This window comes from Suricata suricatta, chromosome 2 (assembly GCF_006229205.1).
Source record: "Suricata suricatta isolate VVHF042 chromosome 2, meerkat_22Aug2017_6uvM2_HiC, whole genome shotgun sequence".
NCBI classification, from domain to species: Eukaryota; Metazoa; Chordata; class Mammalia; order Carnivora; family Herpestidae; genus Suricata; species Suricata suricatta.
Genome location: NC_043701.1, coordinates 109,795,782 through 109,819,326, shown reverse-complemented (window position 1 = coordinate 109,819,326; position 23,545 = coordinate 109,795,782). Strand labels below are relative to the sequence as shown.

Below are 23,545 nucleotides of genomic sequence, written 5' to 3'. Positions count from 1 at the left end.
CCAGACGCATCATGGGGGAAAACAGCCCCTTGAGAGCCTAAAGAATGTCACGTCACACCGCCTAAATGTGCACAGCATGCCGGCCAGGCCTGCACACCGGTTCAGTGGCTGTCCAGGAAAGAGCTGGATCCAGGGAACAGTCTTTTCACTCCAAACTTTCACTTATGTTTCACATTTAGAACCGTGTATGGGGGCACTTGGGTGGCTCAGTCAGTTAAGCCTCCGACTTTGGCTCAGATCATTATCTCACGTTTGTGGGTTCGAGCCCTGCGTCAGGCTCTGTGCTGACAGCTCAGCGCCTGGAGGCTGCTTCTAATTCTGTGTCTCCTTCTCTCTCTGCCTCTCCCTGCTCATGCTCTGTCTCCCTCTGTCTCAAAAAAAAAAAAAAAAAAAAAAAAGAACCATGTATGTATTTACTACATCTGCATACATGCACTGAGTAGCTATACCTATAAATATTTACTTTCATAATTTAAAAAAAAATTTTTTTGAAACTTGAAAAGATAACCTTTTGAAGTTTTTCTCATTCCACTGGCCTCAATTACATATGTTCAAGAACAGAATGGAACAGAAAACTTTTATTTAACTCTGACCATGGCTGTGTCGTTCTGCTCATCACGGCCCCCACCCCACTGTCCCTTTTATCTCCCTTAACTCACCTTGGCATTGGCGGTATCAAAAATAGTTTCAATAAGTAAGATATCAACCCCACCATCCAGGAGCCCTTGTGCCTGCTCTTTGTATGCTTCAACAAGCTCATCGAACGCTGCAAAACATAAATCACACCCAGGACCTCAGTCATCAATATCCCCTCAGGGGCCAGAACGTGAGTTCAGGCCTGACACCTATCAACTAACTAGTGCTGGCTTATGATGCTTAATTTAAGGACAACATCACTTTGTATGAGAAACCAAATAAAGGAACAGGGCCGTGGTGGAAATTAAACCTGTAAACCAAACACAGTTGCTCCTAAACACTTAGCACATATGAGCCGAGAATGAGTGAGTAGGGGGGGCATATGGTTTCTTGAGCCCTGTACCTTACTTTCAACATCTTTAATGAGATCGTTCGTTCCAGAGGCGGTTTTAGTAGTTAAGGGGTGAGTGTGAGAAGCAGCTACAGAAACACAGCCCACTGACGTGGGAATGTCCCAGGCCTCATCACGTTCCCTCACACACGCCATGATGAGAGGCCACAGTCCTGTGGGCTTCACTCTGACGCCAACTCTGCCAGAAAGGACACCTGCCTGAGGGGCAAGTTCACCTGAAACCGAGGTGTTCAATAATTCCTGGGTAAGATTTTTGTTACAAGCATCTTGGGTTGCCCATTTCTGTCTGAGAGGTCATCCTTCTCCCCATTTACCTCCCAACTAAACAAGAAAAAAGCTTGGATATTCCAGAGAGAAACTTCAACAGAACCCTTACACTTGCTGTATACAAGAGAAAGGAGAACTCAGCCCCTTGCTGTCATGCTAGACCAAAGAGGGCGTCAAGCAGGCAAAAGGCCAGTATGAGTGAACAATCCCTGGTGAAGAAGTATGATATCACTACATGGAAAGTTCTAGAACCAAAAACCTACAAACCATACTTGCCTGAACTTGTCATCTACACAAAATTCTTTACCATACAGAGTATCACCATTAGTCAGCTAAGTTTAATACTTTTTGTTTTTTATTGTCTTGATGTTTAAGAAATTGACCTAGATTTACAGATTTTTCATAAAATCTCAATGTAAGTGTGTTTGTATATACCAGTTTATAGTGTCGACAGTGCTAGTATTTTTATAAGGTTTGGACTGCTTTGTGACATGAAATGGGGATTTAGTGAGTTATTCTATAATGGACCAAGGCCTGGTGTCCATATTTACCCAACCTCTCCATTTCAAGCTTTTTTTTTCAATTGGTTTTATTTCCTCAGCAGATAAAGAAGCACCAAGACAATACCATGTACATTGGAAAGCAAACTCAAAGTAATAACAATAATGATGATGATGATGATGATGATGCTCATAATAACAAGAACTAACTTTTTATTTAGAGGTTTACTACATTCCAGGGACTGTTATAAGCCCCTTATGTCAATTAAGTCACAGTAACACTGAGGAAGATCCTGTTGCTAGTCCCATTTTACAGACTTTAGGATCACTGAAACACAGGGATACTTGCAGAAGGTCAAAGATTATATACGAGAAATACTCACTAATGTTCCTGTAATCTGGTCTCTCCACCGATGGGGACACAGAAAGAGTCTTATTAGTTGGACCCAGAGCTCCTGCCACAAACCTCTTAATTCCTTTGGGAAAAGAAAAATAAACATAAAATCTCTAAATAGGTTGAACTTTTTGCTGTGACTCAACAGGCTCTAAGATTTTCCCTTGAACATGGGTCTATATCCTTTATCCTTTATCCATAACTCTGCAATACAAAAGCACAAATGTTCTTAATTCATCTGACAACAAAATGTGACATGACCTCTCCTGAACCACAAGAGGCTATTTCTAGCCTTTATCGCACTCAGTGAGAAATTCACAGATCTTACTGCACACACGTGTCTGGTTACCCCGGGCCCCGCTGGGGAAAGGATGAAATGTAGGGGATGTGCACAGATTATCGCCAAGCCAACCCCAAAGACTCCGAATTCTCACGTATCTGGCTTCAAAGTGTTTTAGTGAGGAACCCCTTTTCTATCACCACGGCCATGTTTGGATAAATTATCTCCCCTTATTCTTAAGAGATCTTGAAGGTCCTAACTTGACACAGAATCTAGGAGAGCTCCTCACAGAAGCATTCAACTTGAAATGCTCTCCAGCATTGTGCTACACTGTGGGAGGATATTTAATCAGGATTAACAATTATAAAGCCTAAATTAAAGTATGAGAGAGCAAATCTTACTTTAATCATTCTTTTAATAATCCTTTAATAACCTTTCCTCCAGGCTACAGTCCAGGTGCTTCTAAAAGAGTCTCCAATATCATGTTCATTTACATGTCATGACAGAAGCCAGGGGGCTGGGGCGGGGGAGGGGGAGTGTGCAATGCCCCTTGCCTTTGGTGACAGTAACCACTCAGTAACCTGGGTTATGCTCTATCATTTAACTGGAGAAGACCACAGACAAGTTGATAACCCGGGCTTTGAACAGGTTACCTTCCCCAAAGCCAAACAATAACGTGAGCATAAGAAAAATGTCCATCCTTTTCTCCACTTCAAGGGGTTTAACAGTCTCTGACCTGGAACCCCGCTGGACTGATACTCTGTGCGTGTCCCTGGACTTAAGCATTATCTCTCAGAAGCAGAGCTCCCATGAACTGCTTCAGTCTTCATTAGTATGCTGTGTCTAACTTCCTAACAATTCTGCTTTATATTTTCTCCTGTTGGCAATAATCTTATACTTCCAAATCTTTAGGGGTTCCATATATTTATTCTATTCCTTTCCCTCTCTCAAAGCCTCCCCACCAGCTGGCGCCCAAGTCATGGGAATGGCAGCCAGCCAGGAGGTTGGTTATTTCAGGGAGCCACTTTTCAAGTCCCAGCAAGACTAAATCTAATGCCACACTCCTGGGTGTGCAGCACAGAGCCTTCAAGGACATCAGTGGTACGAAGCAGAAAATGCTCAAAAGGCAGCATCTCTTCACCTAAATAAGTCAATCATAGGGATGAGGTAGCTTTAAAGGGAGATAGGATCAAGTACCTTAATGTTAACCAAGATCACCAGTCAGCTATCACCTTAATAACCCAATGATGCACTTCCAAAGGAAGAAAAAATCTTTTTTTTTATTTTAACATTTTTTATTTATTTTTGAGAGACAGAGGGAGACAGATCATGAGCAGAGAGAGAGACACACAGAATTGGAATCAGGCTCCAGGCTCTGAGCTGCCAGCAGAGCCCGACGTGGGGCTTGAACCCATGAACTGCAAGATCATAACCTGAGCTGAAGTCAAACACTCAAATGACTGAGCCACCCAGAGAAAAATCATTTTAGCTACAAATATACAAGGAAGCTATGGTCCTAGCTACGAAGGTAAGCTGTAGCCCCCAGTACAGTCAACACAGCATCAAGCCTGAACCCACAAGCATGGAATAAATTCAGAGACGCTGAGCATCTGATTAGGGAAGGGCAGAGAGTAACTTACACACAAGGACAAAGCAGTGTCTGTGGCATGGCCAGCAGGATGACGGTCACAGGTGGGAAAAGGGCCGTAAGGACAGCACACTGTAGCTCAAAATCTCAGAGGAACCATCTCTGTGAACAGGGTAGGACAACGTTCCTTACCTGTCTGGAGAGAGACCTCTTCAGCCGCTTTCCGGGCCACTGTCGCAGAGCACTTGTTCATCCGGTAGGCCTAGAACACCAAGCGCAGACATGAGCTCACTCTTCTTTTCCTCCATACAAGTAAGGATTCCTAACCTTATAAAATCCAGTTTTATTCAGTAAGGAAGTACACAGGGGATTAACAGAAGATCTGAACGAAATCTTAGCCAAGAAGGCCTATCAGCTGCTCCAGCCATGAAGACAGCAGGAAAGACAAGCGTCTTAGAGACCTGCTTTTAGCTTCTTCCCCTAAACCATGAGCTGAACAATAAAAAGGGCAATCCCTGGACATGTGGTATGTCAAAGAGCAAGCTGATGCAGCTAAATACTCTGCGAATGAGAGAAAAGCATGGTAATGAGAAAAGCGCAAGCTTCAGAGACAGAAGGCCTGAGCTGGAGGACCAGCTCTCTCAAGGACCTGTCTGGCCAGTCCCCATTGCAATGTCTTCAGCCCTGACTTCCTTCACTGGATCCTGGCTGCACACGGTGGCTCCCAAATTTCTGCAGCTCACTAACCTCTTTAGAATTTCGTAAAAGGCCATGAATCCTCTCACTGGGTAATAAAAAGTATGTACAAACACTAAAAGTAATGCCTACAATTTAAAGAGGTTCATAGGCCTCCTCAAACCCTTTCATAGACCAGGTTAGAAGGTCCTAGACTTGTGGTCTTCAGGATCCCTTCTAAGATCCTATGTGCCATGTAGCCTCATAGTTAGTAATTAAGAAACCAGAATATCCTAAAATAGGGGGTGGCAAAGCCTCCAGGGCAAATCTAGCCTGAACCTGTTTTATAAATAAAACATTACTAGAATACAGTCAAGCTCATTCATTTGCATATTGTCTATTGCTGCTTTGGCATTATAACGGCAGAGTTGATAGTTCCTGTATATGGCCAACAAAGCCTAAAATATTTACTTAACTGGCACTTTACAGAAAGTTTGCCAACTCCTGCCCTACAATCACCTGAAACTAATCATTTTCCCTGGATAAACCAAAAGGCACATGATCTCACAAAACTCCAACATCATGAGAGAAATCAGTATTGGAGCATCAGAACTACCTGCATGAAAACACTGGCATGTGTCCAGAAAACTCCCACACAAAAATGAGGACAGCGGGATCTACTATGTATTCCCATCATCCACATTTCATAAAATTTGAAAAAAGGGCATCAAGTTGATCAAAAAGAAACCAGATTTCCGCCCCACATCCACTAGGATGGCTACTTTCATAAAACAAAACCCAAAAACCCATAAAACAGAAGCTAACAAGTGTCAACACAGCCGTAGAAAACTTGGAACCCTCATGCATGTTGGTGGGAATACAAAATGGTGCAACCACCGTGGGAAACAATATGGTGGTTTCCCAAAAAAATGAAACATAGAATTACCATATAAAGCAGCAATTCCCCTTCTGCGCACGTAATCACAGGAAACAAGGATGCAAGGAGATCATCTGTACACAGGAGTAGCACTGTTCACAGTTACCAAAAGATGGAATCAACCCAAGTGTCCCCAACAAATGAACAAGAAAACAAAATGCAGTATGTATAAATATATACAACAGAGCATGATTTAGCCTTAAAAAGGAAGGAAATTCTGACACAGACTATAGCATGAGTGAACTTGGAAAACATTATGCTAATAAGCCAGTTGTAAAAGAACAAATATTGTATGATTCTACTCACATGATGTACCTAGAGGAGTCGAATTCATAGAAAAATAAAGCACTGTGGTGGTTTCTGGGGTGCAGGGGGGTGGCGGGAGAACAGGGAGTTACTGTTTACTAGGAACAGGATCTCAGTTCTACAAGACGACAAGAGTTCTAGAGATGGACAGTGTGAAGGTTGTGCACTGTGAAAATACTTAATGCCACTGAACTGTAGACTCAGAAATGGCTGAGATTGTCAATTTTAGGTTACATGTGTTTTCCCACAATTAAAAAAAAAGAAAAAAAAATCAAATCTGCCACCCAGGATATAAAAAGACCTCCCCAAACTGCACACACTCCAATAATTATGCCTTTATCAGCAGCCACTGCATAATAAGTATCAATCTTATTTGATTATGTGCCTATAAAAGAAACCAGTCACGAAACAAATGGTCTGCCATGTTCAGAAGCAGAAGCGATTCAGACAGGTTTCCAAGCCTGACAGCGAAAAGTAGGTCTCTAGGCAGCGGCTGGATGCTGCAGCTTCTGGTGGTTTTCTTACCAGCAACTACCACCAAGGCAGCCAATGCTCAGGAATGTCTTAGACTGGAGGCACAATGGAATTCTTACCAAGTGTTCAAGGCCATAGTCAGCTTGGGCGACACTAGTGCTGCTGAAAGTATTCGTTTCAATGATATCTGCTCCAGCCAGCAAGTAATCCTGTAACAGGAGACAGAAATGTCAGTGCTGTGAGTTTTAGAACACCTGTCCCCAAACAACAAATATGACTTTTCATCAGCACCACCACCAGCCACCCCAAGACCACTTACTAAGCATATGGTATGGCACAGCGCTAGAGGCCAGAGGTGCAAAAAGATGTAAGGATTTCATAGAAAGGAATGTGGTCTAAATAAACTCAGGGCCTGAACTGATAGAGTTCACATGTTAAGCTGTATGAACTGAATCAAGTTCCTTAGACTCTGAATCTCAGGCTCCTTGCTGGAAACTACTAGAACCCAACTCCACACGGTGGCTGTATAATAACACAAGCATCAAGTTCTGGCCCAAACAGCACTGAGCACAATAACCCCCACTGACAACCATACTGTGAGCACCCAGTTCTGCCAGGAACTGTCTCGGCCCCAATCTCCCGGTCCCTCTGAGCCAGAGCTGCACTCCTGCAGAAGCCCGAGGATCTCGGCGCCTTCCTGTGCTCCCAGTTTGAAACCGGCCTTCCACACTTCACTCTCCGGACAACACCTTCTCAACTTCAATCTGGTGAACACTCTGGAATCTCTAAGCTCTCTTGATTTTCCAGTGCTGAGTAAACACAACCCCTCCCGAACTAATAAACTGTTTGCAGAAGAGCTAGGAAATGAAAACCAAGATTTACCTATTTATAAGTTACGAACATCCTAAATATCCACCGATTGGAAAAAACTAAGTAAGCTAGAATTGATCCACCTGATAACATGCTTTGTGGCAGCTAACACTGTGTATCTACATATGCTAACATGGAAAATCTCCAGAAGTATCGTTGAGTAGAAACCAAAATTGATCGAGATATAAAGTATGACACCAGGAAGTTTAAAACATATATGGACACACACAGTAATAATTTTCTATAGATACGTATGTATACAATACATATATGTACACATATATACACATACATATAAATCCATAACAAAGTGATCTGGAAAGACACACACCAACTAATGTAAGTGATTAGGTCAAGAGAAAAATGGAAATTTGGAGTGGTGGTCAAAAGCAAATTTATTCTTACCAATGGATTTTGTTTTATAAGAACAAATTAAATTTAATTTTTTAAAAAATAGCAAGAAAAATTGGAAACATTAATGCCTAGGAATTAATAAATTCATTAAGCAATAATATATACACAAGATACATTATGAAGTTATTAAACAATGTTTCAGAATACTTAAGGCTCATGTATACAGATTTTTAAAAATCCAAATTATAAAACAGTATAAAGTAATCCCAATATAATCCCAATTTTCTAAATCCCAATATAAAAAACTAGTTTAAAATATAAATTAAAATGTTTGAAGAGCAGTTACGTATTGGTATTGATATGCTCTGATATGCTCAATATGATATGATTGATTTTCTCTTTTACGGTTTTCTATTTACCTAGCTACTTCTTTTTTTAAGCAATAAACACATATTATCTTTACAATTAGGGGGAAAATTTTTCTAAATTCGCAGCTTTCTCTAATTTTCTGTCAATTTGAAAATGTCCAGGGGCACCTGAGTGGCTCAGTTGGTTAAGCGGACAACTTCGGCTCAGGTCATGATCTCACAATCTGTGAGCCCCTCATGGGGCTCTGTGCTGACAGCTTAGACCCTGGAGCCTGCTTATTTGGATTCTGAATCTCCCTCCCTCTCTCGACCTCCCCTGCTCACTCTCTCTAAGAAATAAATAAAAATTAAAAATTAAAAAAAATTTATTTAGAAAATGTCCATACAGATACCATGTTTTTATTCATAGGTCTAACAGGAAAAACTTAACAGAGGACCATGGGAAGGGGAAGGGGGGGGAAAAGAGTCAGGGAGAGGGAGGTAAGCAAATCATGAAAAACTCTTGAATACTGAAAACAAACTGAGGGCTGAAGGGGGAGGGGGAAAGGGAAGGGGGGTGATGGTCATGCAGAGGGGCATTTGTGGGGAAGAGCACTGGGTGCTCTATGGAAACCAACTTGGCAATAAACTATTAAAAAAAATGTCCATAGTATACAATTTAAAAAGTGTTTCTTCTGGCTCTTCATCCTCTCTCTCTTTTTTCCTGGCTCAGAATCCTACTCAAAGGCCCTAGGCAGAAATCACGTGATAGGGGCAAGCTACTTAATGTCCTGGCTCCTCACTTTTCTCGTAGAGAAAACTGTCAAGATTAAAAGACTTTAAGGAGAGCATTTGTAGAAACTAACAGAGGTGTTGAATACTGTCTTGTGACAGTGATGCCTAAGGCGCTCACAGGGCAGTCCTCATGGCCCACTCCCCCAAATGTTCACTGGGGAAGACCCAACCTTGTGGCCACAGCAGCCCTTATGGTTCTTATAACTGCAAAATCCATCTCAGCAACAACCTCAGGGCACTTTGGAGAGAAAAAGGTATATTACTCACAAGTCCTGGAGGGTACAGCCATGCTCAGGGCCATGCTACGAGGGGTGAGGGGCACGTGGAGGGGTGAGCACAGGCATGGGGTTCTGCCTCTTCTGGGGTATAAGGATGGGGTGCCTGGGGTTTCACATGTCACTCCTTATTGTCGAATTTAAGATGTGAGAGTGGGAATCAGGGTGTGGAAAGGGGAAAAAAGGGGTCACTCGAATAGTTGGTGGTCTGGGTCATGCAGGACCCTCTAAAAGCAGACTTCATGGGTGGGAACAGGCTGGTTTCTTATCTAAAGGTTCAACCAGTAGCTGGGTCATGTTTAATACGAGACGGGTATCTTTGAAATGGGTATCTTGGCAACCAAAAGCTTAATGTCAGGCACTTGCATTACAATCACAGAAGCTTACTGCCAGGTACCTACACTATGCCGGAACATGGACATTCCATTACAATTAACCATCAGGGGATCTGATCTGTGGTCACTACCTCCACTAGAAAAAGCCAAGCATGAAAATAACTTACTGCTTCCTTTCTTCATCCATGACATGGTACATTCTCTACATTCATGGCACTCTAGCTAGTAAATGTACCCCCAGAAACGGGACACCCACTTACACTCTACTGTATTTACAGCCATTTTTGCTTCATGTGCCTATTGTGGGAACCTGGTTGTTCTATCTAGATGCCTACCTAATACAGGGGGCAAGGATTCTTTCCTCTGATGAATATTTACTGAGTATTTACTATATGTAAGATGTTCTAGGCAGTAGAGATTCGGGAGTGAGAAACAGGCATCAATTCCTGTCCTGCAGAAGCTGATAATCTAGAGATAATCCAGAGATAATCCACATGAACAATATGATGAAACCACGTGGCATGGTAGTTCATATGATCTCATCAGCTGCATTATAAGAACTGTATTTATAACCATACCAAGCAATTCATGCCCAGGAGGGCATTCCTGTACTTAACAGGACGTAACTACATATTCTCAAGGCCAAGCAGAAAAACTTAGGGACCATTCTTCCTGAAGAACCAACACCTTTTCAAGGACCAATTTTAAAACTTCTAGTACCTAGAATTCTCATTATGAGCAAACGAAAAGCATTTTCTTCAAATGAACGCCATTCTTCATCTTACCTAGAACCAGGTGTGACCACACAATAGAATGATACCTTCCGCACTCACTGGAACATTTAATCACGAAGTGGTATGATTAGCTGATTTTTTTTTTTTTTTTTAAGAAGAGCCTGAAACACCTATAACAATGCCCTTCTCCAGAAAATAAAACTCTCCCACTTAACTGGTAAATACGCTTTGTCCTTCTAACTGAATCCAGACCAGGAAAACAGATTCAATCACCTTAATACCTCTTTTAGTCACAATTCTGTGAAATTCCTCTGATAACCTATAAAACAATTTTGTTCTGTGTTTGTTTATAAATTGTAAAACTCTACCATATCCAGTTACCTCGTCCTGATCTCTTTATGCTGACTAACCATTTTTATTAGACATAGAAAAATGGAATGAAAGGGGATGGGATTTCAAGTCAGGGAGGCTCCCTGATGTCCGATAAGTTTCTTAACCTCTGTGAGGCTCAACTTCCAAATCTACAAAACGAGAATAACAACTACCTTTGATTTTACTTCATCAGGACTGTTGTAGTGATTTAAGTAGGAAAGCGTATGTGAAAACCCCCATTTGTCCAAGATATTTATGGTTTCTTACTGTACTTTAAATGCCTCTAAGGCAGAAAAACTACTTTCCAGAACTCCTTATCCTGAATGTTCATCACAGTGCATGACCTTTTTTGGTGTCCAACAAGCTTTCTTTGTGAACAAATCACCTCTTTCTTCTGTACCTTCCAGACACTGGGGATGGTGGTCTGCCCTCAGTACATGAAACGACTTACAGAATAAGGAAATGAATACGTAGACCCTGGGGGATACTTTACCTTATGGATTTGGTAAATGATATTGGGTTGAGTTACACTCAAAATGTCATTGTTGCCTTTCAGTGGCCTGGCGTGATCTTGAAATTCATGACCTCGGAAGGCTTCTTCACTTAGCTTATGCCGCTGGATCATGGTGCCCATCCCTCCATCCAGCACCATAATCCGCTCCCGCAGAATGGCTTCGATCTCATCCTGCACGTTTTTTTTCACACCTGCTTTAAAGAAAGTGAAAATCTGACTTACAAAACTGAAAGAGTGAAAAACACAGGGGGAGGAGGTTTCCAAGAACTATTAGAAAGCCACAGAACTATGCTTATTGGAGTCCCTGAAAATTCCTAATATTGAGCCTCTTCCTTGGTTCATCTTTTCCTGGCTACTCTCGACACATCCCATAACTGCTGTCCCAAACCTGTTTTCTTTTTGCTTCAAGTCCTTTTCCCTCTGTAGGGGATTCTACCTAATCCTATTAAAAGAAGTCTTCTGTAGGGAGCTCCAAAATTCACCCACCTCTGCCTCAAAGTCCTCTTACAGTTTGGCTCACTCCATCTGCCTTCTCTCTCTACCTAGGGAGAGAGCACTTCTCCACTCATTGCAGATCTGATGGCGGAGGGTGCCTCTAGTCCTCCTCCCATTTTCATAAAAAGTCTAAGCATTTTCCCCTGGGTCCCTACTGTCTTCACTTTTCAATCCAGAAACACAAATTGTTTCGGTCTTTAAGACAGTTTACTATTTACCATAAAACAACCTCACGCCCACATATACAAATTCTGAGATGTTGTTAAAGAAATCATATATGCAAGAGATCAAAGTTGTTTGTTTTTAAACTCTACACAAAACATTTGATTTTTATGAGAAATTTGATAAACATATTCTATAAATTATGTGGAAAACTAAAAGCCCAGAAAAAAGCTGAATTAACTTTGAAAAAGTAGAGTTTACTTGGCCCACAAAATATTATACCATAAAACTATATTCCCAAGAGAAAAAATAAAATATAGAATATCTTCATTACTTAGAATAGGGAAAGATTTACACTCAAAAGCCCAACCTATAATATTAAAAGAAATGATTAATTTGATTCCATAAATTAAGGAATTCTTATTAAATGAGAATTTCACCACAGACCAAAAAAACAAACAGATTACAGATTGGAGGTATCTAAAATTGAAAGAGATTAACATCTATCATATACAAAGAACTGTTACAAAGATGTGAATTGTCAAGTCAAGAGCGTATAAAATAGTACTCAACACCTATTGAAGAGAATTGAAGAGATGCTCAAACCCATTAGTGATTAGATGTGAATTAAAACAAGATGAAAGGCGCCTGGGTGGCTCGGTTGGTTGAGCATCTGACTTGGACTCAGGTCATGATCTCACGGTTCACTAGTTCAAGCCCCGCATTGGGATCTGTGCTGACAGCTCACAGCCTGGAGCCTGCTTCAGAGTCTGTGTCTCCCTCTCTCTCTGCACCTCCCCAGTTCATGCTCTGTCTCTCTCTCCTTCAAAAGTAAATAAACATTTAAAAAATTAAATTGTGCCTTAAAAAAAAAGATGATATTTAGGGTGCCTGGGTGGCTCAGTCAGTTGGGTGTCTGACCTCAGCTCGGGTCATGACCTCACAGCTCATGGGTTCGAGGCCCACATCGGGCTCTGTGCTGACATCTCAGAGCCTAGACCCTGCTTCAGATTCTGTCTCCCTCTCTCTCTGCCCCTCCCCTGTTCACTTGCAAGCTCACTCTCTCTCAAAAGTAAACAAACATCAAAAAACAATTTTTTTAAGATGATAGTTATTTACACTCAAAGGCTGAGCAATAATTAAAACACTGGTTGACATCAAAGAAAATCTAAACCCTCAAGTATGCTGGCTGGAACAGAGATAGCCACTCTGGAGAGAACCCCAAGAGGTCTTCCTCCCAGATTTGCGGGTTTAAGTGTTCACTGTTCTTATCTCATGTAATGCCCACACTTTTCCAGTAGAGGATTATCTTTCCCTAGCTTCTAATCACCTTTGTCCTCCAGAACCTTCTCATAAGAGTGAGTCATCTTAAGAATTCTTTCCCTTGCCAGGGTGAGCGGTCATTGAGATCTTCCATGAAGAACAATACTCAAAACATGCTGGTGCTTATCTGCATTTGGTTCACTGTGTACAGAACATCCTGTACATTTTACTCCTGACTAGTCAGGTTCTGAACAGGGAACATTCTCCTCAACATCTCTCATGGTGAAAACAGAAATAAGAGTTTTTGCACATCCCCCATTTAGCTGAGGCCTTCTGCTGTTGATACATTTAGATGAAAGGGAAATTACGTATTTCCTTTTTTAATTAAATGGGAAGGCCAAGGTAGGACATCATGAAGCAAAGGGGCGCCTGGCTGGCTCAGGTCATGGTCGTGTGGCTCCTGAGTTCAAGCCCGGCGCTGGGCTCTGTGCTGACAGCTCAGAGCCTGGAGCCTGCTTCGGATTCGGTGCCTCCCTCTCTCTCTGTCCTTCCCCAACTCGTGTTCTGTCTCCCCTCCAAATATAAACATTAAAAATGTTGTTAAATAGAAAAGGTCAGGAAGCAAAGATACTATTCAAAGAACTCTATCACAGGCCTCTGTACATCTTATTTAATAGCATCAGTGACAAAATGTTTCTCAGTTACATTTCCACTGGTTTCAACACCCTAGAGTCCCTAGAGTCAACAAGCTCACGAGCTCACCTCTGATAAATTTCCCTCTAGTTAGGACTTCGGTAATCATGCCCTGCCCAAGACGAACACCCTCATTCCGTCACAGGCAGCAGCTGTTCTGCCCTTATGACTGGTTCTCTCCTTACTACATTGCCTACCTCATACCTCTCAGGTTTTCATGAGTAGATCTGACCACAAATTTTAACCCGGGATGACCTTAGAGACCCAGAGCTCATTATAAAGCTGAAATTATTTTCAATTCCTGAGGTAAACTAGTTTTTTCTCAATGTTAATCTCAGAGCCACCAACATCACCATCGGCTGTGATCACTACTTCCCATCACGACCTTTCTATCTTATCTGCTCATTTTACACAGTGATAACCCCTGCACACTGGAGGTCGCAGAACTGCTCTAACCCTGGTGTGGAAAAGAAACGTTCACTGCAGTTCCAAATGGTTCTCTGGGTTTGCTATCTGTCTCTCAGCACGTGAACTCTCTCTGGATGAGCAAAGCAAGTGCTCAATAAAGACTTACTCAATAAGAACTTTAACTCATGCAAAACCTCCAAAGCGCCCTGCTGGAATATGCTGCACCAAGCTGCAAAAGTTTCCTTACTGTGACATTAAGAGCGTGTTTCAGGGACAGGACCAGGGGACCGGGTGATGCTTCGCGGCTGCTGATGGTCTGAGGAGCGAGGGGTTACAGGTGCGGAAGACACTAAGCAGAACAACGTGGGACCTCAGGGCTGCTCCGCAGATTCAAAGAGGCCGCCCGCCCGCGCGTCTCCACACCGGGAGGAGAATCACCCCGGGGATTAGGAGCCCACAGCAGGAGTCAGTAAACAACCGAACCGCGGAGGCCGGGTGGCAACATTACCGGAAGGCGTCAGCTCCGGCAGCGCGGGTGACATGCCGCCGAGTCTCCTCCTCCTCAGGCCAGGGGCAAAGCCGGGAAGTCGAGTTCTGCACAGGAGACGGCCAAGAGCAACGCCAGCCAGCGCCGGGAGCCTGCCTCGGACGCCCAGGTCGCTGGGGGCGCCAAGGGCCCTGAAGCCCGCCGCGCCCCGGCCTTGCGCGCACTGCACGCCGCGCGAGAGGTGCCCCCGCAGGACCTGGGCGCGGCGCGGGGATGACTGGCGCGCTCTCGGGGGCTACAACGCTCGAGCACGTGCTTTCTTCCTGGTTACCCGGCTTGTCCTCCGCGCGGGGCTGGTGGCCAGACACGCGTGGCCTGAGGCCGGGTCGCGGGGAAGGCGCGGGCCGAAACCGAAAAGGAGGACAACGTGACGTTCGGGACGCGGGACCTAAAGCTCTCAGCTCCTTTGGGCTTTGGGACACCTCACAACCCTGTTAGTTTTTACGCTCAATCTAGCCTCTGCGTGGGAGATCCCGCCCCTTCCAGCCTGTGATTGGTCTATATGAGACGTCACGGCTGTATTGGCTGATCTATTTGAGCCAATCAACTGAGGGTTCGCCCCAGAGCTGTCTGGAAGATGTAGTCCAGGATCCCAGGCAGTCTGTGTCAGAGCCCAAATCCGTTAAGTCGTGCAGAGTCTTTGCGCATCTCCAAGCCAGATATCCAGAAGTGCGGCCAGAGTGGCATCTCCAAATTTAAGTCATGGTCCGAAGTTGGCGCTGGTTTTCAACATGTTGTGTCAAGAGTCAGGAACGTGGAGTCAGACCAAGTACCAGTCACGTTTTGCTACTGACCGGCTCTGGGCAAAATAATTAATCTCTGAGTCAACACCACTCTACACTCTATAAGCAGGAAATGATAGGGTGACAGTAATTTCTATTTTATAAGGTTGTAGTAGAAAGGAAATGAGATCTTGTGAATGCGCTGTGAAAACTCTAAAGTACATATAGGTATAATTTTACTGAGCATTTACTATGTATCATGCATTGGGTATGCAAAGAAATGCCTCTATCTTGGAGAAGGAACTCACACCATACTTAAAACTAACAATTGAGCAGGAAAAATAGAGAATCACGTATAGATGACACAAGAGCTGCAGGTGTGGAGCGGTGGGGGGGGGGGTGGAAAGAAGCTTCAAGGAACTAACTGGGTCTTGAAGAGTAAGAGTGTGTGCCAGATGAGGCCATTCCTGTTGGGAGAAACTCCCTGGGTGGAGCACAGCACTTTAGAGAATTTGAAAATAAAGGATGGCTCTGTAAGGATGAGCCTGGTAGATTGGAGGAAAGCAAATGAATCTAGAAAAATAAAATTGAGACCAAATTGCAAAGATTACAAAACTTTTTTTTTAAGGTACAAATTTGCATGCCTTTCTTAATTTTACTGTGTGTAATTATACCTCAATTTTTTACATGTAAAAATTATAATAATAATAGGGGTGGCTGGGTGGCTTAGTCGGTTAAGTGTCCGACTTCAGCTCAGGTCATGATCTCACTGTTCCTGGGTTCAAGTCCCGAGTTGGGCTGTGTTGACAGCTCGGAGCCTAGAGCCTGCTTCGGATTCTGTGTCTTCCTCTCTCTCTGCCCCTGCCCTACTCATGCTCTGTTTCTCTCTCTCTCAATAATAAATAAACAAAAAATTTTTTAAATAATAATATATATAACATTTTTATCAAAAATAGTCATACTTGGAGATGGGAAAATCAGACTGAATAGGGAGAAAATGGAGCAAAGGAAAGTGTGGGAGGGATAGGATGGCCCTGAAAGGCTAAAGATCTTGTTAAGATTGTAAGGGATAGTTTTAAATTATCACATGTCTCACAGATTGTTGATGAGTCCCTTGAAAAATAATCTTTTAGGTACCTAGTTATAGTATCCTGCATCTTAGCAGAAATTGCAAGAATTGTGTATCAAGCCTCTATTTTTAACATGTCATCAGATACTTGCTTCATCAGTTGAAACAGACCAGATCCAGTGTTTTCTTGGTCTTACAAGGGTAATAAATTAGACTGCAGGGGCAGTGAATTCCTCATACAGAAACTGACAAAACTTAAAAGTTCCAGGAATACTGTTAGGGGTTGAACTGTGTCCCCCAACACAAATGTTGAAGTCCTCTAAATGCTAGCATTCTAAATGCTAGCTATTACTTTGAAATAGGCCTGGTGCACATGTAACAAGTTAAGATGAGGTCCAAGTGGAATGGACACTTAGTCCAACATGATTGGTGTCCTTATTAGAAGAGGAGAGAGACACCCAAAAGAAAAAACAGCCCTGTGACAGCCATAGCAGAGGTTGGCATAGCCCGATGACATCTTGGTTTTAGACTTGTATTTTCCAGACTGTGACACAATACATTTCTGTTTTTTAGGCCCACCCCCCTCCCCAGTATATGGTACTTTGTTAGTACAGGCCTAGGAAACTGACACAAATACATCTTTAGATGAGGTACAAACAAAGGCAAAGCCTCAATTTCTTTGTCTTTGTGGAAAAGAACCTATTACCTTATTTTGATGATAGTCTGCTAGTCCACCCCCCATCTTCACCCCGACTCTCATTAAGCTCATCCATCACACCCATTATGTAGAAGTAAGGCTCCAGATGACCCCTTAGGAGTTTGAGACTTCTTTCCTAGTGGGTTTGTCTTACAGAGAAAGAAGCGCTGACGGGTGAAGCTATATATACAAATCTTGCCATACGCCAGCAGGAAACTGTATTCCAGCTTTATACGGTATTCTACATGCTTGACTGTGTATGTCAAACCCATTAGGTTGCACTGGTGTCCTGCTAGTCGAGTCCTGAGACCGTAAACAGTTCTGGAACAAGGTGTTGTTCCCTGGGGGTGTGTCAAGGTGGTCATCAGCTTTCCCCAGAAGATCCCTGACTTTGTCCTCTCTCCCTCACATCCTTCCAGATCTCAAGATTTTGACCCATCCTCAGAGGCACATAGGTCAACGAGCACTTTGATCACCTACATGGATTGCACTAACTGAGCTGAATTTACTGAGCATATGACATACAGTCTTGTCACCAAGTACACAGAAGTAAAAAAGAATATAAAGAAAATATGAAGTTATTTTTTGTTAGTTTTTTTTTTTTAGTTTCTCTAACATTTATTTATTATTGAGAGACAGAGCATGAGCAGGAGAGGGGCAGAGAAAGGGGGATATGCAGAATCCGAAGCAGGCTCCAGGCTCTGAGCTGTCAGCACAGAACCCCATGAGGGGATAGAACTCACAAACCGTGAGATCATGACTGAGCCGAAGTCAGACACTTAACTGACTGAGCCACCAAGTGCCCCAAGAATTTGTTCTTAATTAACTTGTAAATTTAAAAATTACTTCTGATTCCCCTACATGTTTATAATACAAATTTCCAGAATTCAAAGATAAGACTTTATCAGGTCACTTTCTCTTCTTGTATCTCATTTATAAAAGCAAAAATTCAGCAGTTAGCTAAAATTTAGCTCTCAGTTCATCATCTTAAGTAGATTAAATACCACATTCCTGTTTATTAAACAAAAATATTTGTACTTATAGGCAAAACCAAGCCAAATCAAACCGACCATTCACAAAAAACCCAAAACCAAAAATCCAAATCAAAGCAGATTTAAAAGAGCAACCCCCTGCACCCTTTGTTTGGGTTTTCTGAAAATGTTTTAAACATCCTTGCAATTAAATTTATAAATGTTCTCCTCTCTGTCTTCTGAATGATGATATTTTCAGTGTTTGGAATTAAGTTTTGTCTAACCCATAACTTACCACGTTGGACTTTTGCATTGTGCTCCCTGGCGCCCCACTCTACCGCTCTCAAGTTATATGAGTACTTGGGTACTTCCTTTTTTCTTAATTTCTGCCTCTCTAAAAGAGGAATAAATATATGAATCCTATTTTATAAGAATGAAGATTAAAATAAGAGATTGCACATAAGAACTGAAGGGTTCAACACACAAGAGCTGGTATTATCATGTAACTGGATCGAGCCCATGTTTTGCATTTTAGTTGAATAATGTCTACACATAGATGCTGGCATAATTAGGCAGGTCGAAGGGGAACTGCCTTTTGAGAACTAAGAATGTTTTGCAGTCAGTGGAGCAGGTGCAGAGATTTGGCCGACTGATTTCCCCAAGTGTCAAGTCCTAGAGAGAGATGGTAATTCTCTCATTGCAGGAGAAAAGCGGGTGCAAGGCCTCCCCAGGGCTGTTGGGGACAATAGAATAAATCCAGGGGCACCTGGGTGTCTCAGTTGGTTGGGTGTCCAACTTCAGCTCAGGTCATGATCTCACAGTTTATGATTTCAAGCCCCACGTCGGGCTCTGGTCTGAGAGCTCAGAGCCTGGAGCCTGCTTCAGATTCTGTTTCCCTATCTCACTGCCCCTTCCCTGATTGTGCGCTCACTCGCTCGCTCTCAAAAATAAATAAACATAAAAAAAATTTTAATAACAAATTCTTTTTCTTAAGTTTATTTATTTTTTTGAGAGACAGAGGTGGGAGAGGAAGGAAGGCAGACAGAGAAGGAGACAGAATTCCAGTTTGTAGCTCAAACTCACAAACCCTGAGACCACGACCTAAGCCAAAACCAAGAGTCAGATGCTTAACTGTCTGACCCACTGAGGCACCCCAGAACAAATTTTTTTCATAACTACAGAAGGAAACTGATTAAGGTTCGGTGTTTAAAATTTTCAACAATCTAGGGGCCCCTGTGTGGCTCAGTCAGTTGAACATCTGACTTCAGCTCAACTCATGATCTCCTGGTTCATGGATTTGAGCCCCACATTGGGCTTTGTGCTGACTGCTCAGAGTCTGGAGCCAGCTTTGGATTCTGTGACTCTCTCTCTCTGTGCCCCTTCCCTGCTTGCTCTCTCTCTCTCAAAAATAAATAAGCATTAAAAATTTTTTTTAAAAATAGGGATGAGTTAAAACATTGTTTTCTGGCCCTGCCTGGGAAGTTAGGAGTCAAGGTCTAATTAAGATAATCACGGTGAAATCTAGAATTTCTATGATATTTGGGATATAATTCAGAGATATTAAAAAATAAGAGCTTTTGGTGTATGACATTTAAAAATATGTTGAAATCCTATGAATTGTTGGGGTTATTTGTTCCTTTGTTTAGCAAATATTTACTGACACTGACCAGACACTGGAACTAAAATAGTGAGACAGACCCGGGTCCTGCAGCCTGGAACATAGGAAAAATGATAATCAAATATACCATGAGAACGCAAGCTTAGTGCCATGGAGGGGATCTCCATAAGCTAGGTGCTCATATTATCCCTGTTTTAGGATGAAAAAAACATGGGAAAGAGAAGTTGGCAGATCTGACTGCAGGCCTGTTTACACATAATTGATCACAGCCAGTTACAGGTTTCTTTGTTCCTTCTGCACCTGCATTCTTTACTGATTAACCTAAAAAAAAAAAGGAAAGAAAGAAGAGAGAAAATTTAAACCCAAGGTCACATTTGTAGTACTTGTAGCTGGTCATCAAACCTGGAAACTGGTTTCGGCACTCGCTTGCTTGGTCACTAAGCTAAAACTTTCCTTGGAGCGCTTAATGCAAGAACCGTCTCCCCAGAAAAACGGAACCCCCAAACCTTATAAGGTCAGTTGTTACCCAGGATCCCTGGTCCTCATCTATAATATAGCCTGAGTTTACAAAATGTTGCTGCTTTCTTAGTAGTTAAATAAATGCCATCCATATTTCCTGAAACCTTGGAATTTTAATATGCTACATTTTCTGTGGGAGATATTTGGGGTGAGACAAAAATTTAATGTTCAAAGGAAGTTCAACAGACAGCCTCCCTAGAGTGTTAGTATAAGACCTTCCCAGGTCTGGTAGGTCAGGCACCTTGCCTACCACCGTGTCTGCCCTTTGGCCTTATATGTTTAATGAAGTCTTTTTTTCAGTTTAAGAAAGTCTTATTTATGTACAGACTGTTTCTGCCTTGGTCCCAACTACATCCACAGCAACATCTAAAAACTGGCACATGGTGGCAAGTGAATAAATGTTTGCAAGAATAAACTACCGGGGAGTGCCTGGCTGGCTCAGCCAGTAGAGCATGCGACTCTTGATCTTGGGGTTGTAGGTTTGAGCCCCATGTTGGGTGTAGAGATTACATAAAAATCTCTAAAAAATCTTAAAGGGCACCTGGGTGGCTCAGTTGGTTAAGTGTCTAACTGGTTCAGATCATGATCTCATGGTTTGTGAGTTCGAGCCCCATGTTGGGCTCTGTGCTGACAGCTCAGAACTTGGAGCCTGCTTCTGACTGTGTCTCCCTCTCTCTCTCTCTCTCTACCCCCCCAACTGTGTTCTCTCTCTCTCAGAAATAAACACTAATAATAATTAAAAATAAATAAATAATAAAGTCTTTTTTATAAAGAATAAATTACTGGAGAAATATGGCAGTCACGATTTTTCCGACCTTATCGAATAAACACTGCTAGCTCAAATTTCACAGCAGACTCTAAAGCCACAGAGAGGAGTTTGTTTGTTTTGTTTTTACCAGGACATACCTAGAAGCTGTAATTATTCTCTAAAATTGGAGATATGATTCTTTTATTTTCCAGTGGTAAGGTAAATCTCACAAGGTTAATATTAAATAAAGCAAAATAATCCCCAGATCAAGCGGACTGTAATTTAATGAAAGATATTAATGCTGGTAAAGAAACACCGTGTTCCTCAGAGAATGTGGGGACCGGGTGAAGCTGAATCTTGCGTAGGAATGGAGGCACAGAGAAGGGACGCAGGAATGTCTGCTCTGCTAATGGGCTCTTTAACCGCTTCTGGTGCAGCCGGTGTCTATACTGGTAGATCCATATCTCAGGCTATCAGGCTTGGACAACACTAGCCTTCGGGGTCATCCAACTACTGCCTGGGTAGCCAGCAAGTCCTTCTCTGGGACAGACAACCATCCTGGGACAGCTCTTTCCACTTAACGTAGAACAACAGTATGCCTGGGTATCAATGAGAACACCCACATGTCAGTATCTTGCACTTCTAATAACATTTGACATACATTTTACACTTGGATGGCCAGTTGGTAGTAAAGACCTTGATATAAAGTCCTCACTAAAGCCATAAATTTGGAGATCTCTCGAAAATGAAATATTGCCTGAAAACATTAAAGTTACATAATGTATGTTTTATGTAAATATTTAATCACCAATTACTTATTCTATTTGTCATACACGATTAAGTTACATTGCAGGGTTAATTCTGTAGTGTGTTAAATCATGGAATTTTTTTATTAGGAACTAATTTAACTTCAGATAAATTGAAACCTATGGCATTGTTCAGAGTATCAAAATGTGTCACTGATATTGACATCAGAAGGGCGCCCTGGTGGTTCAGATGGTTGAGTGTCTGACTCAACCATGATTTCACCTCAGGTCATGATCCTAGAGTCTTGTGATCGAGTCCTGCCTTGGGGCTTAGTATGAAGCCTGCTTGAGATTCTCTCTCTCTCACCCTCGCTCTCGTTCTCGCTCTCTGTCACTCTCTCAAATAAAAATTTAAAAATATTGACATCGAAGCCTTAGAAAGTCAATAAAACAAGTACTAATTAATTGCCTGAAGTAGATAAGTACTATGTCAAGTGCTTTTGGGGAAATACATAGATGTTCAAAACAGGATTTCTACCCCAAAGATCACAGAGAGATAATAAATGAGTAAGACAAAGCAGAAATTAAATAAGAGAAATACAAATGAAAAGCTACCAACTAGAATAAAGGAAGAAGCTCATTCAAAATATAAAGAACTGAGAAGGATTCAAGGAAAGAGATGGGTTTGGACTACAATGTGAAAAATTGGTGCTATAGGCTGAATGTTTGTGCCCTCTCCACCCCTCACACGAATTCATGTGTTGAAATCCTAATGCCCAATGTGATGGTGGTGGGCTGTGGAGCCTTTGGAAGGTGCTGAGGTTAGGAGAGTAGGGCCTTCGTGAATGGGATAGGGCTCTTATAAAAGAGGCCCAAGACAGCTCACTTGGAAAAGAATATTCCTTGGTCGAAAGTAATTGTTCCAAGAAGGGCACATAGAGCATAGATGTTCTAAGGTCTGCCATATGAGACCTGTCTTTCTACTGCTCATGTGCTTGAACAACTGGCTGGCTGCCTATGAAATTCTTGAATCACAGCTTTTTCCCCTCAAAATTGTTTGCTCTGTTGTCTTTCCTGCTTTCTTTTTCTTTCTTTCTAACAGCTCTACTGAGACATAATTCACATACCATGCAATTCACTTATCTAAGGTGTTTAATGCAATGGTTTTTGGTATTTTATTAATTATTTATTAATAATTATTTACTAATTTTTAAAAATGTTTTAATGTTTCTTTATTTTTGAAAAAGAGAGAGAGAGAGAGAGAGAGTGTGTGTGTGTGGATGGGGGAGGGGCAGAGGGACAAGGAGGCACAGAATCTGAAGCAGGCTCCAGGCTCTGAGCTATCAGCACAACCGACATGGGCTCGAACTCACCAACTGTGAGACCATGACCTGAGCTGAAGTCGGAAGTTTAACCGACTGAGCCACCCAGGTGTCCCACATTATTAATTTTTTAAATTATGTTATAATATATATAATATAAATTTGCCATGTTAACTTTTTTTAAGTATACAATTTAGTGGCATAAATTATTGTGCAACCATCCCCATTATCCATTTCCAAAACTTTTTCACCACCCCAAATAGCACCTTTGTAACAATTAAGCCGTAAACTCCCCAGTCCTCCTCATCCTAATACCTGGTAACCTATAACCCACTTTCTGTCTATGAATTTGACTACTCTAGATACCTCACGGAATTGGAATTATATGACATTTGTCCTTTTTTTTCCATAATATTTTATTGTCAAATTGTTTTCCATACAACACCCAGTGCTCTTCCCCTTAAGTGCCCTCCACCATCACCACCACCTCTTTTCCCCCC

At 42.1% G+C, this 23,545-nt stretch overlaps 1 protein-coding gene across 2 annotated transcripts in view; it reads right to left on the bottom strand.

Annotated features, from left to right (window-relative positions):
* MTR (5-methyltetrahydrofolate-homocysteine methyltransferase) overlaps window positions 1–15,044 on the bottom strand; it is a 96,449-nt gene extending 81,405 nt beyond the window's left edge. For both annotated transcript variants that reach the window (XM_029931656.1, XM_029931657.1), the window contains exons 1-6: window positions 14,595–15,044; window positions 11,045–11,259; window positions 6,589–6,678; window positions 4,270–4,339; window positions 2,199–2,291; window positions 660–766 (exon numbers count right to left, since the gene is read on the bottom strand). In XM_029931656.1, the coding sequence (XP_029787516.1) occupies window positions 660–766; window positions 2,199–2,291; window positions 4,270–4,339; window positions 6,589–6,678; window positions 11,045–11,259; window positions 14,595–14,628 (609 nt within the window). In that variant the 5' untranslated portion in view covers window positions 14,629–15,044. The remainder of the gene's footprint in view (window positions 1–659; window positions 767–2,198; window positions 2,292–4,269; window positions 4,340–6,588; window positions 6,679–11,044; window positions 11,260–14,594) is intronic.
* Window positions 15,045–23,545: the final 8,501 nt, after the last annotated feature.